Source organism: Equus asinus, chromosome 15 (genome assembly GCF_041296235.1).
Source record: "Equus asinus isolate D_3611 breed Donkey chromosome 15, EquAss-T2T_v2, whole genome shotgun sequence".
NCBI classification, from domain to species: domain Eukaryota; kingdom Metazoa; phylum Chordata; class Mammalia; order Perissodactyla; family Equidae; genus Equus; species Equus asinus.
The window spans coordinates 10001-32590 of record NC_091804.1 but is presented as its reverse complement, the minus strand read 5'-3'; the positions used below and the strand labels follow the sequence as shown (position 1 = coordinate 32590).

General features: G+C 54.6%; 1 protein-coding gene and 1 long non-coding RNA gene across 11 annotated transcripts; one reads left to right on the top strand and one right to left on the bottom strand.

Annotated features, from left to right (window-relative positions):
* Positions 1 to 8887: 8887 nt before the first annotated feature.
* On the bottom strand, positions 8888 to 12281 carry LOC139040256 (ral guanine nucleotide dissociation stimulator-like). Its single transcript, XM_070485412.1, has 4 exons — positions 10209 to 12281; positions 9713 to 9834; positions 9450 to 9541; positions 8888 to 9115 (listed from the first exon to the last, which is right to left on the bottom strand). Exons 1-4 carry the CDS (start codon positions 10254 to 10256, stop codon positions 9054 to 9056), a joined length of 324 nt encoding a protein of 107 aa, XP_070341513.1. The 5' UTR covers positions 10257 to 12281; the 3' UTR covers positions 8888 to 9053.
* A 647-nt stretch (positions 12282 to 12928) lies between these two features.
* On the top strand, positions 12929 to 21274 carry LOC139040281 (uncharacterized). 10 transcript variants are annotated; one of them, XR_011494464.1, is made up of 6 exons: positions 13537 to 13923; positions 14273 to 15621; positions 16708 to 17342; positions 18683 to 18922; positions 19207 to 19304; positions 19506 to 21274. It is a non-coding gene; the product is annotated as an uncharacterized lncRNA (long non-coding RNA). The 10 variants fall into 10 exon arrangements; XR_011494463.1 differs by having other exon boundaries at positions 19203 to 19304; XR_011494460.1 differs by lacking the exon at positions 13537 to 13923 and adding an exon at positions 12929 to 13282 and having other exon boundaries at positions 19203 to 21274.
* The last annotated feature ends 1316 nt before the right edge of the window (positions 21275 to 22590 follow it).

Here is a 22590-nt window from a genome sequence, read left to right as displayed (position 1 = left end):
GACTCGCCACAAACACAGGCAAGACGTAATTGAAGGACATGCCAGACATGCCGAACCACTTCCTGCCCACTTCCCAGACCACCTGCCAGACACCCCCAAAGCATCTCCTGAAGAGGAATGTATCAGATGCCAGACAGGCCAAAACCACATTTTGGACACATCAAAACCACGTTTCAGAAATGCCTGGAACATGGGACGGCCATGCCAGGACCAAGTGCCAGATGCAACTGGACAAGCTGACAGACATGCTTGAACAACCTGCCGGACACAGCTGAACTACCCTCTGGACATACTGAAACAATCCACTGGAAAAACCTGAACTACCTGCCTGACATGCTGGAACCAACTGCTGGGCACCTCGGAACCACCACCCAGACAGTCTGGAACCATGCACTGGAGATGCCAGAATCAGGTCCTGGACACACTGGAATCACGTGCAGGAACTGGCAGAATCACCCGTTGGACACAGTGGACCCACTTTCTGGAAATGCCAGAACCACCTGCTGGACACAACAGAACCACCTTCTTGACACGCTGGAACCACCCCTGGATATGCTGCCACCAACCACCAGACATGACTGATCCACCTGCTGGACAGCACTGATCCACCTGCCAAACACAGCTGAACCACAAGCCGGACACACCAGAACCACCTGCCTGACATCCCAGAAACACCTGCCTGACACGCCGGAACCACCTGTCGGACATGGCAGAATCAGGTGCCGGACACTGTAAAAACACATGCAGGATACGCCAGAAGCAGATGCCAAACACATCACGACCACCTGCCAGGCATGCTGGAACCACCTTCCAGACATGCCAGACAACAGGCAGGACATGCTGAAATCACCTGCCGGATATGCCATAACCAGGTCCTGAATACACCAGAACCAACTTCAATGTCAAAATCAACTGATGGACATGCCAGAACCACCACACAGACATGCTAAACCACCACCTGACATGACGAAATCAGGTCCTGGACACACCATAGCCACCTGCCAGACACGCTGGAATCACCTGCTGGACACGTGGGAATCAACTGCCCGACACCCCAGACGCACCAGCCAGACACTTCAGAACCACCACACAGGCACACCAGAAGCACCAGCCACACACGTCAGAACCAACTGCTGGACACCCTGGAGGCACCCACTGGAAATGCTGGAAACACCTTACCAATGTAACAGAACCACTTGCCAGACACACCGCAAACACCTACCAGACATGCTGGAAACAGCTGTTGGATATGCCAGAACCAGTTGCCAGACACGGCAGAATCTGGTGCCCTAAGGCCAGAAAAACCTGCTGGACATGCCGGAAACACTTGCCAGACATGCAAGTACCACCTGCCGGACATGCAAGAATCACCTGCCAGATGTGCTAGAAAAAGGTGTCGCACACACCGAAACGAGGTGCCAGACAAAACTGAACCACCTGCCGGACACCCTGGAGCCACCTACTGGATACACCAGAAACAGGTGTTGCACATCCTGGAACCAGGTCCTGGACACGACTGAACCAAGTGATGGACAAGCCTGAACCACCTGATGAACTCGTCGTAACCACCTTTAGGATGCGCTGGAACCATCTGGTGGACATGCTGGAAGCCGAACACGCTACATCCAGGTGCAAGACACGCTGGAACCACCTGTGGGACATGCCAGAACCCCAGGCTAGACATTCTCGAAGCACACGCCAGCTATGCCGAACCACTTCCTGGATACACCCGGACCACTTGCCATACAACCCCAAAGAACCTCCCGGAGAGGAGTGAATCACATGCAGGACATGCCCAAACATCATTCGGACACGTCAGAACCACATTTCAGAAATGCCTGGGCCAGGGGAAGGCCATGCCTGGACCATCTGGCGGATGCACCTCGACCAGCTGACAGACATGCCTGACCCACCTGCCGTACACGCTGGAACCACCTGCTTGACTCGCCAGAACCACATGCTGGACATGACGGAACGACCTTCTGGACACACTGCAATGACCCCTAGATATGCTGCAACCCACCACCAGACACAACTGATCCACGTGAAACACGGCGGAAGCATGAGCCTGACACCCCAGAACCAACTGCCAGACATGCCGGAATCACCTCTCACATATGGCAGAATCAGGTACCGGATACCGTAACCACATTCTGGGCACACCGGAACCAGGTTACGGATTTTCTGTCAAGTGGTTCAGGCTGGTCTAGAAGGTGATTCAAGGGTGTCTGGCAGCTGTTTCAGGCATGTCCGGCACCTGGATCTGGCCTGTGCTGGACCTGTTCCTGGCGTATCCGTCACATGGTTCCCACGTGTGTGGCACATGGTTCTGGTGTATTCAGCAGGTGGCTTCAGCGTACCAGGCGCCTGGTTCCGTATCTGACAGTTGGTTCCATGGTGTCTGACAGGTGTTTCCTGTGTGTCTGGCATGTGGTTCTGGTATGTTCTGAAGGTGGTTCCAGCGTGTCTGGCAGGTGGCTACTGTGTGTCCAGGACCTGATTCAGTTGTGTGTGGTTGGTGCGCTCAGAGTGTCCAGGTGTTGATTCCGGCATGTCTGGCAGTTGGTTCCCGCATGTGCAGTGGGGGATTCCAGTCTGTCTGGTAGGTTGTTCCAGCCTTTTCCAGAAATTGGTTCTGGTGTATCCAGGAGCTGGTTCTGGTGTATCTGGCAGGTTTTTCCAGCATGTTAGGACGGTGGTTCTGGCTTGTCTGACAGGTTTTTGTGGCATGTCCGGCACCTGGTTCTGGCGTATTCACCATTGGTTTCAGTGTATCTGGCACGTGGTCTCAGCATATCCAACAGGTGTTTGCGAAGTGTCTGGCAGGTGGTTCCTGTGTGTCTGGCATGTGGTTCTGGTACGTTCGGAAGATGGTTCTGATGTGTCCGTTAGGTGCTTCTGGCATGTGCGGGAGTTGGTTCTGGTGTGTCAGAGTAATGTTTCCGGTGTGTCCGGCAGGTGTTTCCAGGTGGTTCTGGTGTGTCTGGTGGGTGCTTCCGGTGTGTCTGGCGGGTCGTTCTGGTATGTCTGTGTGGTGGTTAAAGAGTGTGCAGAGGGTGGTTGCAGCATGGCTGTCGGGTTTTTCCAGCATCTAAGGGGCCTGGTTCCAGTGTATCCGGCAGGTGATTTTGGCATGTCTCGCAGGTGGTTCTGGTGAGTCAAGTAGGTGGTTCCGGCGTGTTCGGCAGGTAGTTCAGGTCTGTCCGGAAAGTGGTTCCGTCATGTCCGGCATGTGTTTCTGGCATATCTGAGAGGTGGTTCTGGCATGCCCTGCATGTGATTCCAGAGTGTCCGTCAAGTGGTTCTGGCATATTCGGCAGGTGATTTTGGCGTGTGAGTCAGGTGGTTCTGGCGTCTCCTGCAGGTGCTTCCGGCGCTTTCTGGACCTGATTCTCATGACTGTGGTGAGTGGTTACAGAGTGTCCAGATGATGGTTCCAACATGTCCAACAGTTGGTTCCAGCATGTCAGGCACATGGGTCACACTTGTGCAGCAGGTGTTTCAGGCGTGCACACAGATTGTTCCAGTGCACCCAGAAGGTGGTTTTGGCATGTCCGGCAGATGGTTGAGTCTTGTCCTGCAGGTGAATGAGTCGTGTGGGGCACCTGGTTCTGGCATGTACTGTGCCTGTTTCTGGTGTATCTGGCAGGTGGTTCCGTTATGTCTAGCACATGGTTCCAGGGTATCATGCAGGTGATTTCGACGTGTCCTGTGGGTTGTCCAGGCGTGTCTGACACCTGGTTCTGGTGTGTCTGGCAGGTACTTTCAGTGAATCAGGCACCTGGTTCCAGTGTATCCAAGAGGTGGTCCCGGCATGTCTGGTAGATGATTCCGACGTATGTGTCACAAGGTTCCGTCGTATCCAGCAGGAGATTTTGAGGTGTCTGACAGGTGGTTCCAGTGTGTCTGGCACCTGGTTCTGGCATGTCTTGCAGGTGGTCAGTCATGTCCATCACCTGGTTTCGGTGTGTGCGACACCTGTATCTGCTGTATCCGGCAGGTGGTTCTCACAAGACTTGTAGGTGGTTCAGACATGTCCAGAAGGTGGTTCTGGCATGTGGGGCACCTGGTTCCGGTGTGCCTGGCATGTGGTTCAGGATTCTCCATCTAGTAGTTCAGGCTGGTGTAAGAGCTGGTTCAGGTGTGTCCGGCAGCTGTTTCAGGTATTTCTGGAACCTGGTTCTGGCCTGTGCTGGACCTGTTTCTGGTGTCTCCATCATATGGATCTGGCATGTCCAGCACAGCGTTTGGGCATGTTCAGCAGGTGGCTTCAGCGTACTGGGCGCCTGGTTCCATCGTATCTGACCATTGGTTCCGTGGTGTCTGGCAGGTAGTTCCTGTGTGTCTGGCATATGGTTCCAGTATGTTCTGAAGGTGGTTCCAGCGTGTCCGGCTGGTGGCTACCATGTGTCCGGACCCTGATTCCTTCGTTTGTGGTTGGTGCATTCAGTGTGTCCGGTGTTGGTTCCGGCGTGTTTGACAGTTGGTTCCCACATGCCTGGCGGGGGATTCCAGGCTGTCTGGCAGGTTGTTCTGGCCTTTTCTGGAAATTAGTTCTGGCGTATCCAGGACCTGGCTCCAGTTTATCCGGCAGGTGATTTTGGCATGTCCGGCAGGTTGTGCTGGCTTGTTAGGCTGGTGGTTCCGGCTTGTCTGGCAGGTGTTTGTGGCATGGCCAGCACCTGGTTCTGGTGTATTCAGGAGTTGGTTTCAGTGTATCTGGCACGTGGTCTCGGCATATCCAACAGGTGGATGCAAAGTGTTTGGCAGGTGGTTCCTGTGTGTCTGGCATGTGGTTCTGGTACATTCGGAAGATGGTTCCAGCATGTCTTTTGGGTGCTTCTGGCATGTCTGCAAGGTGGTTCTGGCGTGTCAGTGTCATGGTTCCAGTGTTTCCAGTGGGTGGTTCCAGGTGGTTCTGGTGTGTCTGGTGGGTGCTTCTGGTGTGTATGGCGGGTCATTCAGGCATGTCTGTATGGTGGTTCCAGAGTGTGCGGCAGGTGCTTCTGGCATGTCTGTTGGCTTTTTCTGGCTTCTAAGGGGCCTGGTTCCAGTGTATCTGGCAGGTGATTTTGGCTTGTCCAGAAGGTGGTTCTGGCGAGTGAAGCAGGTGGTTCATGTCTGTCAGTGATGTGGTTCCGGCGTTTCCAGCACATGGTTCTGGCACTCTGAGAGATGGTTCTTTCATGCCCATTATGTGATTCTGGAGTGTCCATCAAGTGGTTCTTGTGTATCCGGCAAGTGATTTTGGCGTTTGAGTCAGATGGTTCTGGTGTGTCCTGCAGGTGCTTCTGGCACGTTTTGGACCTGATTCTCACATCTGTGGTGGGTGGTTCTACCGTTTCCAGATGATGCTTCTGAAGTGTCCAACAGTTGGTTCCAGCATTTAAGGCAGGTGGGTCACACAAGTCCCGCCCAAATCATTCGGCTGAGGCACAAATGTTTGTCCTTCCACATGCTTAGGAGGAGAGAGACAATAGGATTTTAACCAACCACTCTTTGGAAGTTAAGAAAAAACTCGCTTTCCACAGTGCTCTTACAGCATACTGGCAACCTCTCATGCCGCCCTTGTGCATGGGTGGAGAGAGTGTTCAGAAAGCAGCTATGGAAGAAAGGCCAAGTTTGCTCAGCAGAGTCCTACATTGCCCTAAAACTGCAAGGCACAAAACACTGCCTCCAACCCTCAAGGGGAGGTGAGCAATAATCCATCTTGCTTCCAGCTCTTTAGGAAGCTGAGAAAGAACTCACTTTCCACACTGTTCTTATAGTGTACCTTGAACATCTCATACAAAGGCACCTGAAATGCTGTTTATTTGGAGCCCTTAACTCATTGCTTTAGAACTTCTGCTTTTGGGGCATTTCCATCTTGCCAACCCAGCTCAGACAAAATGCCTACATCTTCTCCTTAAGCAAGGAGGCTGAGGCCTGAATGATTGTGCGTCCACATGCTTAGGAGGAGAGAGACAATAGGCTTTTAACCAACCACCCTTGTGCACTGGAGTAGAGAGTGTCAGAAAGCACCTATGGAAGAAAAGCCCCTTTGCTCCCAGCAGTGCCATACATTGCTCTAGAGGTGGAAGGCACAAAGCACTGCCTCCATCCCTCAAGGGGAGACAAGACACAAACCACCTTGCTTCCAGCTCTTTAGGAAGCTGAGAAAGAACTCACCTGCTGGATATGCTTGAACCAGGCACCTTAGAGGCTGGGAAAACCCGACAGGCATGCCGAAACACCCGCCGAACACTCTGGAACCACCACACAGACATCCCATAACGACCCACCAGACTCACCGGAAGCACCCACCAGACACACCAGATCAACCTGGAACCACCCACTGGACACACTGGAAACATGAGTCTGACACGCCAGAACCAACTTCCAGACATGCTGGAAGCACCTAACGGACAGGCCGGAACCATCTTCCGAACGTACCAGAACCACATGCCAGACACACAGGAACCACCTGCCACACACTTCGGAACCACCTGTTGGATATCCCGGAACCAAGTACCAGATACACTGAAACCACCTCCCAAATATGCCAGAACCAGGTGCCGGACACACCACAAACACCTGCCACACAAGCTGGAACCACCATCCTAACACGCCAGAAAAACCTGCCAGACACGCTAAAATCACCTGCCGGATACACCGGAACCAGGTCCTGGATACGTCAGTACCAATTTCTGGAAAAAGCTGGAAAATCTGCCAGACACGCCAGAATCACCCACCGGACATGTGGGAACTAATTGCAAGACAGGCCGGAAACAAAGCCAGGACACTCTGAAAGCATCAACCGGACAGGATGGAATCAGGTCCCAGACACACTGTTGCAACCTGCTGGACATGCCAGAACCACCTTTCGAATGTACCAGAACCATATGCCAGACACACAGGAACTACCTGACAGACACCAGGGAACCAACTGTCAGATACACCGGAACCAGGCTCCAGTTTCCTGCATTTATCAGTTCTAACAGGTGTGTAGAAGTATCTCATTGAGGTTTTATATGAAATTCCTGAATGACCTGTGGCGGTGGTCATCTGTCCTCAGGCTCGTTTGCCATCTGTATGTCTTCTTTGGTGAGGGATATATTCAGGTCTTTTGCCCATTTTTCAATAAGGTTGTTTATTTTTTTGTTATGGTTGACTTTTAAGAATTCTTTACATATATCTTGGATATATTTTCTTTATCATATATCTGTTTTGTGAATATCATCTGCCAGTCTGTAATTTGTCTTTTGACTCATCGATTTTGCCTTCCACAAAGCAGGAGTTTTTAATTTAATACAGTCTAACTTGGGGCCAGCCCGCTGGCACAGTGGTGAAGTTCACGCACTCCACTTCGGCAGCCTGGGGTTCACAGGTTCGGGTCCTGGGTGTAGACCTACACACAGCTTGTCAAGCCATGCCGTGACAGCATCGCACAGGCCAAATAGAGGAAAATCGGCACAGATGGTAGCTCAGGGTCAACCTTCCTTACCAAAATAATAAATAAAGTCTAACATCAGTTTTTTTTTCATAGATTACATTTTCAGTTTGTATCTTAATAACATAATTCCAGATTCGAGTCCACTTAGAGTTTGTTGCATAATCTTTTTAGAAGTTGTATTGTTTTGCATTACATTTAGGTCTCTGTTCCATTTTATAAAAGTTTGTGAAAGTGTAAATTCTATATCTATGTTCATTTTTCTAAGAGCTTTAATGAGGTGCAATTGATAGAGACAGAACCTGACATATCTAATATGTACTATTTGATGACTTGCCCCCCCATATCAACTGACAGATATGTATAAATTTCTCCTTTAGCCTGTGACAGGGTGGATCACATTGATTTGATTTTGGGATGCTGATACAACCTTGCGTACCTGAAAAAATTTCCTCTTTGTCCTGGTATATGATTGTTTCACATTGTTGGCTTCAGTTTTCTAATATTTCGTAGAAAACGGTAACTGCTCATTTCTGAGACTTGTTGTTCTCAAGTTTTCCCTACTTTTAAACTCTAGTTTTGCTTTTAGAGTACTGCTGGGCTCATAAGATGAGTTGGAAAGTGTTGTCTGGAACAGATTGTTTGGAGCACTAGGTTTATGGAGGGAGACCTGGCTGAGGCCCTAAAAGCTGCATCCCCAGCTTTCCCCTTGGATAGACAACAAGCAGGAAATGGTATTCGGAGTCAGGGACCAGAAGCCCAGGAGGATCCAGTCTAGGTCAGAGGTGAACAGGGAGCCCCGAGTGGGCCCGAGAAGGAAGAGTCCTGCCTGCCCATGGTCCATGTCCACAGGACCTTCCTCTGGCCTCGTCCTCTCTACGTGCACCTTTTGAGCTTTTGACGGTATTTTCCCCACTTAGAGCTGAAGCCATTGCGGAGACTGAATCAGAAAACAAGGTCCTAATCTGTGTGCAAGAGAAACCGGGAAAATGTTCCCTCTTCCGGCAGAGTGTCGAAAGGCAGCCACTGTCCTGGGCAGGACGTGTGCTAGGGACAGGCACGTGCTAGTTTGACAGACACGCCCAGCTTAGTGGTTGTGGCTCTGGCTGAGAAAACGCCTCCAACCGCTTAGTCCCAAGAGGTCGGAGGGGCCATCTCTGCTCCTGGACAGGGTGAACCACACTGCAATGATCCTGTCCTCGGCGGGAGGGGGACTTGGGCATGTCCTTCAGTAGCCAGGGAGGGGACTGGCACTTCTCCCTTCTCCACATAAACTGAGCTGCTCACTCTGGGAGATTTCTAAATTCGAGGAGGAATGTGAGTTTCTGGATCTGGTTTCCATGAGCGCTGCGAGCGAAAGACTCACACCTCCACTCCCAGGATTAGAAAGAAGCAACAATTTAATATAATACTCAAACGGAGCATTTACCATTGACAACAAAATATGGCCCCGCCAAATAGGGAAATAGGTGCTGGGCAAGAGGGGGGAGGGAGAAGAGGGGTTGGTGCCTTCCCTCGTGGCCAACAGGGGACCCCAAGAAATGGATCACAAAGTTCTCCTCATCAGAATCAGGGGAGGTGGCCCTGTGCACCCTGAGTGTCAACACTGTGTCCCCGCTGTAGCTCAGCTGGTCTCAGGAGGGTCATCGACCACCACCACTGGGCCCTTGGTTGGGGGTCTGGTGTCTGGAGAAAGAGAGGCATTTCCTGAGCGGCCCGCCCTGGAACTACAGTGCACACCCCATCCCGGCCCCCACTGCGCTCTGTGCTCCAGCCCTGTGCTCAGTGCTCAGTCAGCCAACAGCACCCCATCTGTCCCTGACACAGGGGCTGATATTTAGCGTCACCCACTTCAGAGAGGAGGAAACCAGTCCCAGGAACGTGAGTGCAACTGCCCAGGACAGGATTGCTCAGCAGTGGAGCTGGAACCCAGGGCCAGCTGTCTGCCTCCCCAGGCCCACGCTCAGTCTGAACGTTTCCTGAGCCCGTGGTTTCAGCCACTGCCGGTCTGGACACTCACTCTGCCCTGAGCGGTTCTTCTTGTGTTTGAAGAAGAGTCGAATCTTTCTGACCCAGTGGTATCGGGGCTCCAGCTGGCAGGACAGGCTGTAGCTACAGGACAGAGTGGAGCTGGGAGCTCTCAGGAGCCACACATCACATGTGCAACCAGGGGTCGCCATGCAGCCAGATCTGAGGCTGACCAGTGAGCCACGGCCATGGGCTGTGGAGCTGATCAGCAGAGAGAGTCTGCCCTGCCCTCCCCCAACTCCTGACCCGACTCACCTCTCCTCCTTGCTCAGGGGCTCCACGGCCTGGAACCAGGCCCCAAAGTGCTCATCAGGCTGCACGGTGTACAGATTTGCAGCCTCCTGGAGCAGCTCGATCTCTTCCATCAGTTTGAATTGCTAGGACAGAGCAAGCACAGGATGCCCACAGGGCCTGAGTGGGGGACCCTGCAGGGCTCGTGGAGGGGCTGAGGAAGGGGGCAAGGGGCCAGTCTGGGGCCTTTGCCCACTTGGGAACACTCCCTCCCTGTGATTCCAGTCAGGACTTGCCTGCTCTCACACTTGGCCCCAAATAGCTCCTCCTCCAGGAAGGAGTCTTTGATGCCAGCCCTTCCCCCACCCGCCAATGCCATTGGATCCCTAGCTCTGTATATCGAACTGTGCAAATAAATGTTCCACCCTGGGGATTGGGCCAGAGGGGGTCCTGCCCACTGCGGGGGGGTCTCTGATTTCCACACCCCCACCCTCCCCACCGGGAGGCCGTAGCTGCTTACCTCATTCCATTTCCGACAGTTGAGCACATTGCCCTGGAAGGCAGACATCCGCAGTCCATCAGAAACAGCCCCCTTGGGCCAGCACTAGCCCCCGTCCACACCTCTTGCAATGTTGCACTACTGCCAGTGGGCAGGCCCATCCAGAGCCCGGACTTGGACCTGGGCCAGTCTCTGGGCTCCAGAGCAGGGGGCACAGAGCAACTGAGGCAAGAGACCCTGTGACCCAACCCTCTCTGATGACACGTGGGGAGACTGAGGCCTCAGGCAGGAAGGGACAGCTCAGCCGCTGATGTGCTTCCTGACTGGGAGGGGCCCGACTTCTCTTCCCTCACTGGCAGGGCCAGAAGGAGAGGCTGAGTCCAACTCAGACACCACCTCCTAGGGCCACACAGTCAGGCAGCTCTGAGCCTCAGCAGCCCAGGGACCTGGGTGGCAAACATTAAGCAAAAAAAGGAGAAACACAAGGGCGTGGAGACCTGGGGAAAAAGCAACACTGAGAAATCCACCCTCTGAAACTGACGAAGATGGGCAACAGAGGCTAGCTCAGGTGGCAGTCGTTAAGCAAAAGCAACACACAAGGGCGTGGAGACCTGGGGAAAAAGCAACACTGAGAAATCTACCCTCTGAAACTGACGAACATGGGCAACAGAGGCTAGCTCAGGTGGCAACCTTTAAGCAGAAAAAAAAAAGACACAAGGGCGTGGAGAGCTGGCGAAAAGGCAACACTGAGAAATCTACCCTCAGAAACTGACGAAGATGGGCAACAGAGGCTAGCTCAGGTGGCAATCCTTAAGCAGGAACACACACACACACACACACACACACACACACACACACACAAAAGCGCGTAGAGACCTGGGGAAAAAGCAACACTGAGAAATCCACCCTCTGAAACTGACGACGATGGGCAACAGAGGCTAGTTCAGGTGGCAATCATTAGGCAAAAAGAAGAGAAACACACAAGGGCGTGGAGACCTGGGGAGAAAGCAGCACTGAGAAATCTACCCTCTAAAACTGACGAAGATGGACAAGACAGGCTAGGTCAGGTGGCAATTATTAAGCAAAAAAAAACCAAAACAACAACAACAACAAAAGAACACTGGGGCGTGAAGACCTGGGTAGAAAGCAACACTGAGAAATGTACCCTCTGAAACTGAAGAAGATGGGCTACGTAGGCTAGCCCAGGTGGGAATGTGTAAGCAAAAACAAAACACAAGGGCGTGCAGACCTGGCGAAAAAGCAACAGTGAGAAATCTACCCTCTGAAACCGACGAAGATGGGCAACACAGGCTAGCTCAGGTGGCAATTTTTAAGGAAAAATAAAAGGAAGTGCGTGGAGACCTGGGGGAAAAGCAACACGGAGAAATCTACCCTCTGAAACTGACGAACATGGGCAACAGAGGCTAGCTCAGGTGGCAACCTTTAAGCAGGAAAAAAAAAGACACAAGGGCGTGGAGAGCTGGCGAAAAAGCAACACTGAGAAATCTACCCTCTGAAACTGAAGAAGATGGGCAACAGAGGCTAGCTCAGGTGGCAAACATTAAGCAAAAAAAGGAGAAACACACAAGGGCGTGGAGACCTGGGGAAAAAGCAACACTGAGAAATCCACCCTCTGAAACTGACGACGATGGGCAACAGAGGCTACCTCAGGTGGCAATCGTTAAGCAAAAGCAACACACAAGGGCGTGGAGACCTGGGGAAAAAGCAACACTGAGAAATCCACCCTCTGAAACTGACGACGATGGGCAACAGAGGCTACCTCAGGTGGCAATCGTTAAGCAAAAGAAACACACAGGGGCGTGGAGACCTGGGGAAAAAGCAACACTGAGAAATCCACCCTCTGAAACTGACGAACATGGGCAACAACAGAGGCTAGCTCAGGTGGCAACCTTTAAGCAGAAAAAAAAAAGACACAAGGGCGTGGAGAGCTGGCGAAAAGGCAACACTGAGAAATCTACCCTCTGAAACTGAAGAAGATGGGCAACAGGGGCTAGCTCAGGTGGCAAACATTAAGCAAAAAAAGGAGAAACACACAAGGGCGTGGAGACCTGGGGAAAAAGCAACACTGAGAAATCCACCCTCTGAAACTGAAGAAGATGGGCAACAGAGGCTTGCTCAGGTGGCAATCTTTAAGCAAAAAAAAAAAAAAAACCAAAAAACAAAAAACAAAACCCACAATGGAGTGGAGACCCGGGGGAAATCAACACTGAAAAATACAAATACAATGGAAGACCAATAGACAGAGCAGGCACTTTCACCTGGGGAGGAGGAGGTACGCATGGATGACCATTAAGCCCATTTAAAGATGTGACCTGTTCCCTGGAAAAGCAAGTGAGAAAATTAGAGGGAGACATTGTGGGGACACATGGGTGAGACTGCCTTCTTCCAAATACAGGAACAGGATCAAACTGCTAGTGAGGTCGCGGAGAAGCCAAGTCAGTCACTCACGCCTCACTGGTGGTGAAGGGAAACGGTATGGCCTCTGTGAAAAATGGCGTGGCGGGTTCCAAAACTCACACGCCGCGGAAACAACCACCGAAAGTGGCAACCTACATAAGCCTTTGGTGTATCTTGCCTCCTAAGAGCGTCTGTATGTAGCTGGAGCCTTGGGTCGTTAAGGCTTCCACAGTGATCTGTGGTGGGTGGCGGGGGGGGGGGGGGGCTTGGGCCTTGGGGGTCTCCGCTGGACCTCCAGGAAGTCAGCTTTTGTGGAGTCCCGTGAGTCCTTCCAGGGAGGGAGGCATCCAACCCGAGGGTGGTCTGGAGGGCACCACTCCCGCCACTCCCGGGGGCTGGGGCGGGGGGCGGGGTGGGGGCTGCGGCCACGTTCCTGTTCATTCACACAGAATCCGGGGCATGAATGTTCTTAGCAGCTCTGTTCCACACAGCCCCACACTGGAAACCACACAGACGTCCTGCGAGTCCCATCCCTTGCTCATGTCGCCGGGGCTCCGGAGGAGGGCCACTCTGTAAAAGCGGCCGCCAGATGGCGACCAACGACCGGCGCGGAGGGGTCAGCGGGAGGGAACCGGGTCACCAGCCAGCGAGAGTGCACAGCCTGAGCCCACCGCCGGGTCAGGTCTCTCTCTGTCTCCCTCTGTCTCTGTCTCTCTGTCTCTGTCTCTGTCTGTCTCTGTCTCTCTCTCTCTCTCTCTTTCTCTCTGGGCCCGCTTGGGGCGGCCGGGAGGTCACCACGTGAGGCCCCAGGGTGTCCACCTCGGAGCTCCCAGGCAGCACAGGGCAACCCTGGGCGCAGAAGGAGGTGTTGGAAAATCGGCGGGGAGGGGGGTGGGGTGGGTGGGCTTGCCAGGAAGGGGACAGACTCCCCACGTGACTCCTGGGCCGGGCCGGGCGCGGGGCTGCCGGCTGGCTGACGCGGACAGAGGTGGAAAAGTCCCCGGAGATGCCACGGGGCAGGCCGGGGCTGCCGGCCCCCGCTTCCCGGAGCGGCCCGAGCACTTCCCGGGCTCCCGGGAGGACTTAGAAAATCACGGTGGGGTGGGGGGTGGGGGTCGCTGTCAAACCGAAACCATGCACGTCATCAGAGAAGGACCGTGACGACGGAGGAATTGTCCGCAGTCTGTCAGGAATTGTGTGCAGCCTGTCACTTCCGGCCCAGAGGGTCTTTCTAAGGCAGACGGACAGACAGAGCCCACAAGTCGTAGAGGAAAGGACCGAGCCGCTTGGCCGCGGAAAAGTTTACAACACAAAACAGGTCTCCCTCCGCACGGGGCCACAGCAAAGCCCAAAGACGACACACGGGGGGGAGCATGGGTGCAGATGCACGTGTGGTGATAAGAATATGGATTTCAGCAGGGCTTCCCGTCCTCATCAACAAGCAGAAGCACCCAAATGGTGGGGGTTGGGGGGCAGAGACCTCACAGCCATTCCCTCCACAAATCGAGTTCCCCGGGACATCCTCACAGCGCCGTGCTGTGAGTGTGTGTGGGTGTTTAAAATGGAGTAAATGTGGACGTGGAACTGCTCCGTGAAACCAAAATAACAACAGTCGTAGATCTTCTTTGGTCATTTAGAAAATTCTTTTTTTTTTTTTTTTTTCCCAGCAGTGCACGTATTTCCCTTCCAAAAAAAGAAGAACGGGAAAGGAGATGTTAAAGGCAAGCAGAGAGAGGAAAACTGTTGCAAAACAAAAGCTGAGCTCCCGTCCGAGGGAGGCCTCCTCCATTGGAGGCCTAGGAAATCATTCTGACAAAATGGAGGATCTCTGTCTTTGGTGTCGATTCCCTCAGAGGTCAAGAGAAACCTTTTCCAATGTCTTTATCAGGAGGAGACTAGAAGTTAGAGAAAAGTATCCTTTCGAGAGCGAGAGAAACAAATTCTGATTTTGCATCAGCTTCCCTCCGATCTTGAAACTCATTGACTTGATTCCATTCTGTCGACGGAAATAATCCGGAACCAATCTATCCGTGAAAATCTGGGTGAGTTTATTCTGACCTAAAATGTGAGGACTGTGGCCCGGGGCCTTTCTTCCCGAAGGAAGAAAGGGCGCCCGGGAAGTGGGGTGTACAGAGTGCTTCTAGACCCCCAGAGAGGACGTTTCACATAGGATCGAAAGGTTCCTTGGACGATAGTCGCGAGACTGCTCTGTCGGCACAGCGATCGACAGACACTGCTGGGTGGCAGGTCTGTTGTCTGGGCCTGGGTGGTCACTGGTGAGCCGGATGGTCAAAGGTGAGCGCAACCATCCGTTCCTAGCCTAAGGAAAGATGCCTCTCCTTAAGGAAAGGCCCGAGCACGGGGAAGCTGCTCCTTTCCCTTAAGGGCATTGGTTCTTGCCGTAGGAAATGTTTAAAGCGGATCTACGATGCGATGCGTGCTCGACGGCCACGTCAGGCCCTTTTGGAAAAACACTGTCAGGCCGAATTAGGCCGACACCCAATGGCTTCCTCATAGACTCCAATAGATCCTATCGCTCGCCATTTCTATCTGTCCACTCGTTCCAATTTTAGGCCACTTGACCACGAGCAGACCTTTTTCTCAGATTTTTTTCCCTGTGAGACTTTGATCACCTTTTCACAGACAAAGCGATCTTTACTTTTTAGGCCCTCTTGCCTGAAGGCAGCCATCTCACTTTCCTTGAACACAAAGATGTTTCCCATATTCACTTTTAGTGGCTTTTTGTTTTGTTTTGTTTTGTTTTGTTTTGAGGACGATGAGCCCTGAGCTAACTGCTGCCAATCCTCCTCTTTTTGCCGAGGAAGGCTGGCCCTGAGCTAACCTCCGTGCCCATCTTCCTCTATTTCATATGTGGGACGCCTACCACCACGTGGCTCGCCCAGCGGTGCCACGTCCACCCCCGGGATCCGAACCAGCGAACCCCGGGCCGGCGAAGCGGAGCAGGCACACTTAACCAGCGCACCACCGGGCCGGCCTAGTGGCTTTCATCACATTTGTTAAGTAGAATTTTTAACCCTCACGAACCTTAATTTTGGTGAAAACTAAGAAGTCAGCAATTAGGAACTGTCCTTCCCATGAGCATTCTGTCGCTTGGCCAATTTCTAACCACTTGGCAACTTTTAGAAACATGGGATTTCATAGGTTTATCTTTTCCTTCGCTTTATTTGATTTCATCTCACTTTAGTTTTTGGGTGAGGAAGATCGGCCCTCACAGAGCTAACGCCTGTTGCCAATCTTCCTCTTCTTTCTGCTTGAGGGAGAGTGGGCCCGAGGTAACACCTGCGCCCCACTTCCTCGATCTTGTGGACGGGATGCCGCCACAGCCCGGTGTGAGGAGCGGTGGAGGTCCACGCCCGGGATCTGAACCCGAGGACCCCGGGCTGCCGAAGCTGAGTGCAGGAGCTTAACCACTATGCCGCCGGGCCGCCGTCCCCTGTCAAAGCTTTTAATAAAGCATGAGACGTGTTCCTCGATAGACCCAAACGTCTTTTAGTTTCCGTATCCTCACAAACCCAAAGTAGATAAACTTCTATTTAGCCACTCACGTCTCAGGTTCTATCTTACTCGGAAATGATCTACATCATCAAGGAAATTGTTTTTGTCTTAAGTTTGGCACCCAAGCTAACGACTGTTGCCAATCTTCCGTTTCTGTTTTTTCTCCCCCCCTCCCGATTTTTCTCCCCAAATCCCCCCCATGACATAGTTGTCTACCTTAGTTGAGGGCCCTTCTAGTTGTGGCATGTGGGACGCCGCCTCCACACGGCCCAACGAGCGGTGCCGTGTCCGTGCCCGGGATCTGAACGGGCAAAACCCTGGGCCGCCGAAGGGGAGCGTGTGAACTTAACCACTCGGCCACGGGGCTGCCCCCGTCCGTGGACTTTTTTATCACCTGATTTCACCTCGCAAAACTTCAAAGCTTCAAGTTATCAGAGAGGTTTGGGAAGTTGTTTTTATTTATTTAATTAATTTATTTTTCGAGGAAGACAAGCCCCGAGCTGACACCTGCTGCCAATTCTCCTCTTTTTGCCCCGGGAGAGTGGTCCCGAGCTAACATCCGTGCCCATCCTCCTCCCCTTGATAGGCGGGACGCCGACCACAGCGTGGCTCGCCAAGCGGCGCCACGTCCGCACCCCGGATCCGAACCGGCGAACCCCTGGCCGACAAAACGGAACGTGCGAACTTAACTGCTGTGCCGCCGGGCTGGCCCTTCGGGAAGTTCTTTTCAGGACACAGGCCATAAACTAGAATCACCGCTACAGGTTTATCGGAGCGACATCAGCGTTCGTGGTGGATTGAGTCGTCCCCTCTGTCTCTCCCCTCCAGGGGACAACCAAACGGACGTCTATCGACCCACCCACCAAGGATTCCCCCCCGCATGGCACAGCAGGATGCCTGAGAGATCCACGCAGCCCTACAGCGGCAAGTCACATTCGCACAGTCAAAATTCAATGGCAGAGACAAAACGTTAAGGTCAGCGAGAGGGAAGAGAATAACCGGCCCAGGAGCAACGGTGTGAAGAACACGGAGAAGACGGGTCCTAGACGCCGGGGTCCCCGGAGCAGCGATTTCATCAGAGGCCCGCGAACGTCCACGATCTCCACATCACGTTTATGGCCGACTGCGTGTGTGGGTCCTTTGGAATCGACCAGGCTACCATCTGGGCCACTTTGGGACATCGTGTCCAGCTGCCCTGAGCGGTGGAGCTGTCGTTTGAGTGTAAGATGGGGCCCGTCCGGGGAGAGAATGGGGACGGGGAAAGGGAGGCCGCGGGAAGTCACAGAGTCTGAGGTGTTTGGGGGAGACCGACTCTTCTAAAGTGGAGGCGATAGAAGGAGAGCAGCAGGATTTTTGGATTTTTGTTCCCTCTGTTAGGTATCTGGGTCCGGAGGAGAGTGGGGTGGGGGGTGGGGTTGTGGTGGTGGTGGTGGTGGTGGTGGTGGTGGTGGCGGTGGTGGTGGTGGTGGGTGTGAGGCTGAGGCAGGGCTGGTGTTTCCTTTCCGGGTCAGGTGAAAGAGCTCCTCCAGTGGAGGTTTTTGGACAAAGGGTCTGGTCTGGCAGGATGGGAGGTTGCGGGTCGAGCCACAGGGGAATCTGTCGTAGCTCAGACTCAGGCCTTTGAAGAAATAGACAGAGAGAGGAGTTTTGCTCTGTCCGTCACCGCAGCCGGCACCTCAGCAGCAACAACAGAAGGCTTCCCGAATGAGTGAAGGGGCAGGAGCCAGCGTGCCCCGTGCCTCTCTCAGCCCTGCGCCGGCAGGGAAGGAAGCAGGCAGGCAAGCAGGCAGGCAGGCAGGCCTCAGGGCTACTCCCGTCCTACTGCCCGGTGGTCCCTGTCCCGGCCCCGCCCCCACTCTCCCCCTGACCCTCACCGCTCCCCAGCCCTCTTCTCAGCCAGAGAGGTGATGGGGGGCGGGGCGGTCCCAGAACAAGTTTCCTCTCATCCGCCATCATCTTGCCACCCTGACGACTTGGCCCGAGATCCGGCCTAGGCTGTACCCGTGTGTGGTTTTCCTGTGGACAAGGGGGCCGGTTCACCATTTCGGAGGAAACCCCTAGCCTTCCACTGCCGAGTCGAGTCGGTGGGACTCGCCAGCCTGGGAGGGGGGAGGGGGGAGGGGAGGTCAGGCCCATTCATTCCGACGGGCCTGGTGTCAGGGCTTCATTCAAGTGCAGGAAGCTCTCTGCCATGGCCTCGGGCTCTTTTCCATTGAACGGCTTTCTTCAATTCCCCCACCCTTAGGCCGCAGTCCGCCAAGGGCCGGGAGGCAGGGAGGGAAGATGTTGGGGCAGGGTGGCTGTCTGAGAAACTCGCCTCGTCTGGGGCAGAAAGAGTGCTCCCCTCCTTTCTCTAACCCTACTAGACTGCTTGAGGATCACGGACGGTTTGGCTCATCGATGAGCCCTGCGTTATGGGCCCGGCAAGCAAACTCCTAACTGGCAACCCGCTGCTCTAGGCGTGTGTGGGTTTTTTGATCATTCACCTTCAAGTTCGCACGACATTGGTCCGTGTCCCCCGCCCCAGCTTCCCATGGGAAATCCTCCGTCTCTTTCCACAGACTCACTGGCGACTTCACACAGGGCCTGCCTCCTCCTCCTCCTCCTCCTCCTCCTCCTCCGAAGGAAGGAAGGGGCTGACCCCGTGGCCAAGCGGTTGAGTTTGCACGCTCCGTTTCAGCGGCCCGGGGCTTCGAAGGTTCGGATCCTGGGCTCGGACACGGTACCGCTCATCAAGCCACGCTGAGGTGGCATCCCACACGGCAGAACCAGAGGGACCCTCAAAGAGAATATACAGCTAGGTACTGGGGTGCTCTGGGGAGAACAAGAAGAAGGAGGAGGAATAAAAAGAAAAGAAAAGATTGGCAATGAGCTCGGGTGCCGGTCTTTAAAAAAAAAAAAAAGAGGAAGAAAGATGGACAAACAGGAACGAATCCCACTGACGGCACCTCCAAATGGTGGGGGGTAGGGGGGTGGGGGGGTGGGGAGTGGCATCATTGGGCCAATGGTGACTCTGAGTCGTGATCCCGCGGTTGTGTTATTTGATATTTTATCGAATCGATTTATTATTTTATTTTTGAGGAAGATGAGCCCTGAGCGAACATCTGCCGCCAATCCTCCTCTGTCGGCCGAGGAAGACTGGCCCTGAGCTGACATCCATGCCCATCCCCCTCTACTTTCCAGGTGGGACGCCTGCCACACCGTGGCTCGCCAAGCGGTGCCGGGTCCTGCACCCGGGATCCGGACCGGCGAACCCGGGGCCGGCGGAGCAGAACGTGCGAACTTCACTGCCGCACCACCGGGCCGGCCCCCGGAGTTGTTTTAAAAATCCAGTAAGGGGCTGGCCCCGTGGCCGAGTGGTTAAGTTCGCGCGCTCTGCTGCAGGTGGCCCAGTGTTTCGTCGGTTCGGATCCCGGGCGCGGACACGGCACTGCTCATCAAACCACGCTGAGGCGGCGTCCCACATACCACCGCTAGAAGGACCCACAACGAAGAACACACAACTATGTACCGGGGGGCTTTGGGGAGAAAAAGGAAAGACAAAAAATAAAATCTTCAAAGCTCCAATAAAACTTTGAGTGAAGACGACGAGGAGGATGTGAAACGTATCTCACGCCTCCGAGCCGAGCCGTCTGCTTAGGAAGGGGGACGAGGACCCTTTGTAAGCGATGTCCCTTTTTAAGCACCATTCGAAACCACAGAACAGAACTCCCTCTCCTCGACCCGGAGCGAGGAGGTTCCTGGGTGTGTCAGAGAGGGCCACATCCTCTGCAGCACGAACGAACCGCCAGGGTTCGGCCACGGGAAAGAATTTCTTCCTCTCCAGGGGGACTAAAAGTCGCCGACGGCAGCGGGCGTAGGTGCTATCCTTCCCGTCCAGGAAAGGCAGGGAGAACTTCAGCCGTGAAGAGAAGGAGGTCTTCCTCACTCCCCGTTTCGGGAGGGCCCCTTTGGCAGGGGAGTTTTGTCTCCTGATTTCAAGTCAGGAAGAAAAGGGAGAGAGAGACAGAATGTCCTTCTCGTGCCAGGTCGGTCTGAGGGGGACCTCCTCTGGTTTCCTCCCTTCCCAGGGAAGGCCGTTCGCTCCTTCTTCTAGAAAAAGCTCCCAAAGCACCACCGCCCAGGATGGTCGACCTACGCCCATCGTCCCTCCTTTCCCAATCATTTCTACCGCGACAGAGGGACAGAGGCCCCGGCCCCATCCCCATCCCCACCCCCACCCCATCGCCTGCCTCCTTGATGGCCAAAGGAGCTGCCTCTGAGAATGGAACGGGGCTTGGAAACCTTCTACAGGGGTGACTCTCACCTGCCTGCCTGCTGGGAAAAGCACCACGCTGTCCATCGGACTGCTCTTTTGGGCAAACGTAGGTGTGCCACATAGCGATCGACAGCTATGGCGGGGGGGGGGGGCGGTGGCGTGGTGGTGCCCAGGATCCACGACACGGGACGGCTGCGGAGCACGACAGCCCTAAGACCTTGAGGGAGACGGGGTGGCGCGTGAATCCTTTCGGAACGAGAACGACAGGAAACGCTGACGGGGACGTGTTCTCGTCTCGAGAACACACCAACGCCTCGCACGGTGTCTGACCCGGGGTGCCTCTGACTTTTGTCATCAGAGACGATCCTCTCGACCGCCCCTCACGCTTTGGGGAAAAGGGGAGAGGGACTCGGTAGCACGGGAGAAGCCATCCATCCGCCCTTCCTTTCCGTCTTCACGGCTCCTTCTCGTGGAAAACGAGGAAGCCGTCCAGAGGAACGGAACACTGACCCGGGCCAAAGCGTGGCCCAGCCTGAGCCTCCAAAACCTTCTGCTAAGTGAGAGGTGCCAGACATCCAAGGCGACCTACGTTGCGATTCCACGCAGAGGAGAGAGCTAGAACGGTCCAACCCTAGAGGGCGACAGCAGATGGTGGCGGCGGCGGCGGCGGCGGTGGTGGTGGTGGTGGTCGTGGTGGGGCAGATCCGGGAGTGGGGCCGTTTTTTCTTTCGGAGGGAGGGGGTGGAAACGGAAACCTTCTGGAAATAGATAGCCGTGACGGATGGGCCACCTTGGGGAGAGAGACTCCCGAAGGCCACTGGCTTGTGCCCCGTGGAAAGGATGGATTCGGTGGGATGGGAATTCTACCTCCGTGTAGAGCATGTGGTAAACCACGAGGTGGGTGGGTGGGTGGGTGGGTGGCCTCCCTGCCTCGCCTCCACCTAGACGTCCACACACAGAGACCGACGAGGGAGGGAGGGAGGGAGGGAGGGAGGGAGGGAGAGAGACAAGACGGACAGAGGCCAAGGCCGAGGCCGAGGCCGAGGCCGAGGCAGTGAGCGAGTAAGTGATCGACCCTGGCCATAGGGATTCCTCAGAGGGCGTCTCTTGGCTCCCCAAACGAAGAATGTGTGTGGAGATCGAGAAAGATCACCGACCTAGGAGAACCAGCAAGACTTCCTCACCCGCAAGAGAGCCGCTGGGCCCCTGCCGTCCCTGCCACCGCCACCCCTACCCCTCGCCTTTGGCAGCGACGCCAACGAAAGGCAGGCAGACGAGTGGGAGAGTCGTGTGGTGGTGTCCCCCAAGGAAGGTGGGTCCATGCCGACGAGCGGTCGTCGGCGTGTGGAAAAGCCAGAGGCGGGCTGACTAGAAGGAGGGCGTCCTGGGGGAAGGGGCCAGGGTGTGAGGGAGAGAGGCCTGTTTCTCTTCCCCTGTTGGTCCCAAGTCAGGGGCCCAAAGGAGGAAAGCTGTCCGTTCCTTTCCGACTCGGACGGTTCGGGCGGGACCGACCGATCCCCGCGGCGGCGCGGTCGGGGCTTTCTGGACCAGAACCCCTCTCTCTGTCGCCTTTTGACCACACACATGCTTTAGAGGCCAAGAGAAAATGGATCGGGTCTCTCTGTCTCTCTCCCTAGAAAACAAGGGCCGGGGGCCGAGCCCGTGGACGAGCGGTCAAGTACGCGCCCCCCACCCCGACCCCCGGCTTCGACGGCCCAGGTTTTCACCGGTTCGGATCCTGGGCACAGCCCCAGACCCAGCATCGCCCTTCAAGCCACGCCGAGGCGGCGTCCCACATAGCAGAAACCCGAAAGACCTACCACTGAAACCTACAACTATGGACGGGACGGGACGGGACGGGGCGGGGCGGATCGGGGGTTGGGGGGGGGCGGCTTTGGGGAGAAGGAAGAAAGAAAAAATAAAAGAAACACAAGGACGGTCATCGCGATAGTTCTTTCCACTTCCATCCATATGTTAACAGGACCCAAGTTTCCCGACCTCCATTTGGATGTATGTTAACTAAATGGAGAAGCTATTCAAAGGACTCCTCTAAAGAAGTCCACGTTCTTCTTTCTAAATGATAATGAAAATCATTGTCACCACCGCTCTTCCGACCCTCCATGTCCAGACGGCCTCCCGCCCCTCCCCCATCCCCAACTCCCGCCCCGCCCCGCCCCTCCCCGCCCCGCGCCGACCCCCGACCCCGGCATT

Coding starts and splice junctions, on each gene's coding strand:
- LOC139040256 (XM_070485412.1), bottom strand. CDS start 10,256: ATGTCTGCCTTCCAGGGCAATGTGCTCAACTGTCGGAAATGGAATGAG. Junction 9,835..10,208: donor ACTGTCGGAAATGGAATGAG/GTAAGCAGCTAC, acceptor GCTCTGTCCTAG/CAATTCAAACTGATGGAAGA. Junction 9,542..9,712: donor CCCCTGAGCAAGGAGGAGAG/GTGAGTCGGGTC, acceptor TCTGTCCTGTAG/CTACAGCCTGTCCTGCCAGC.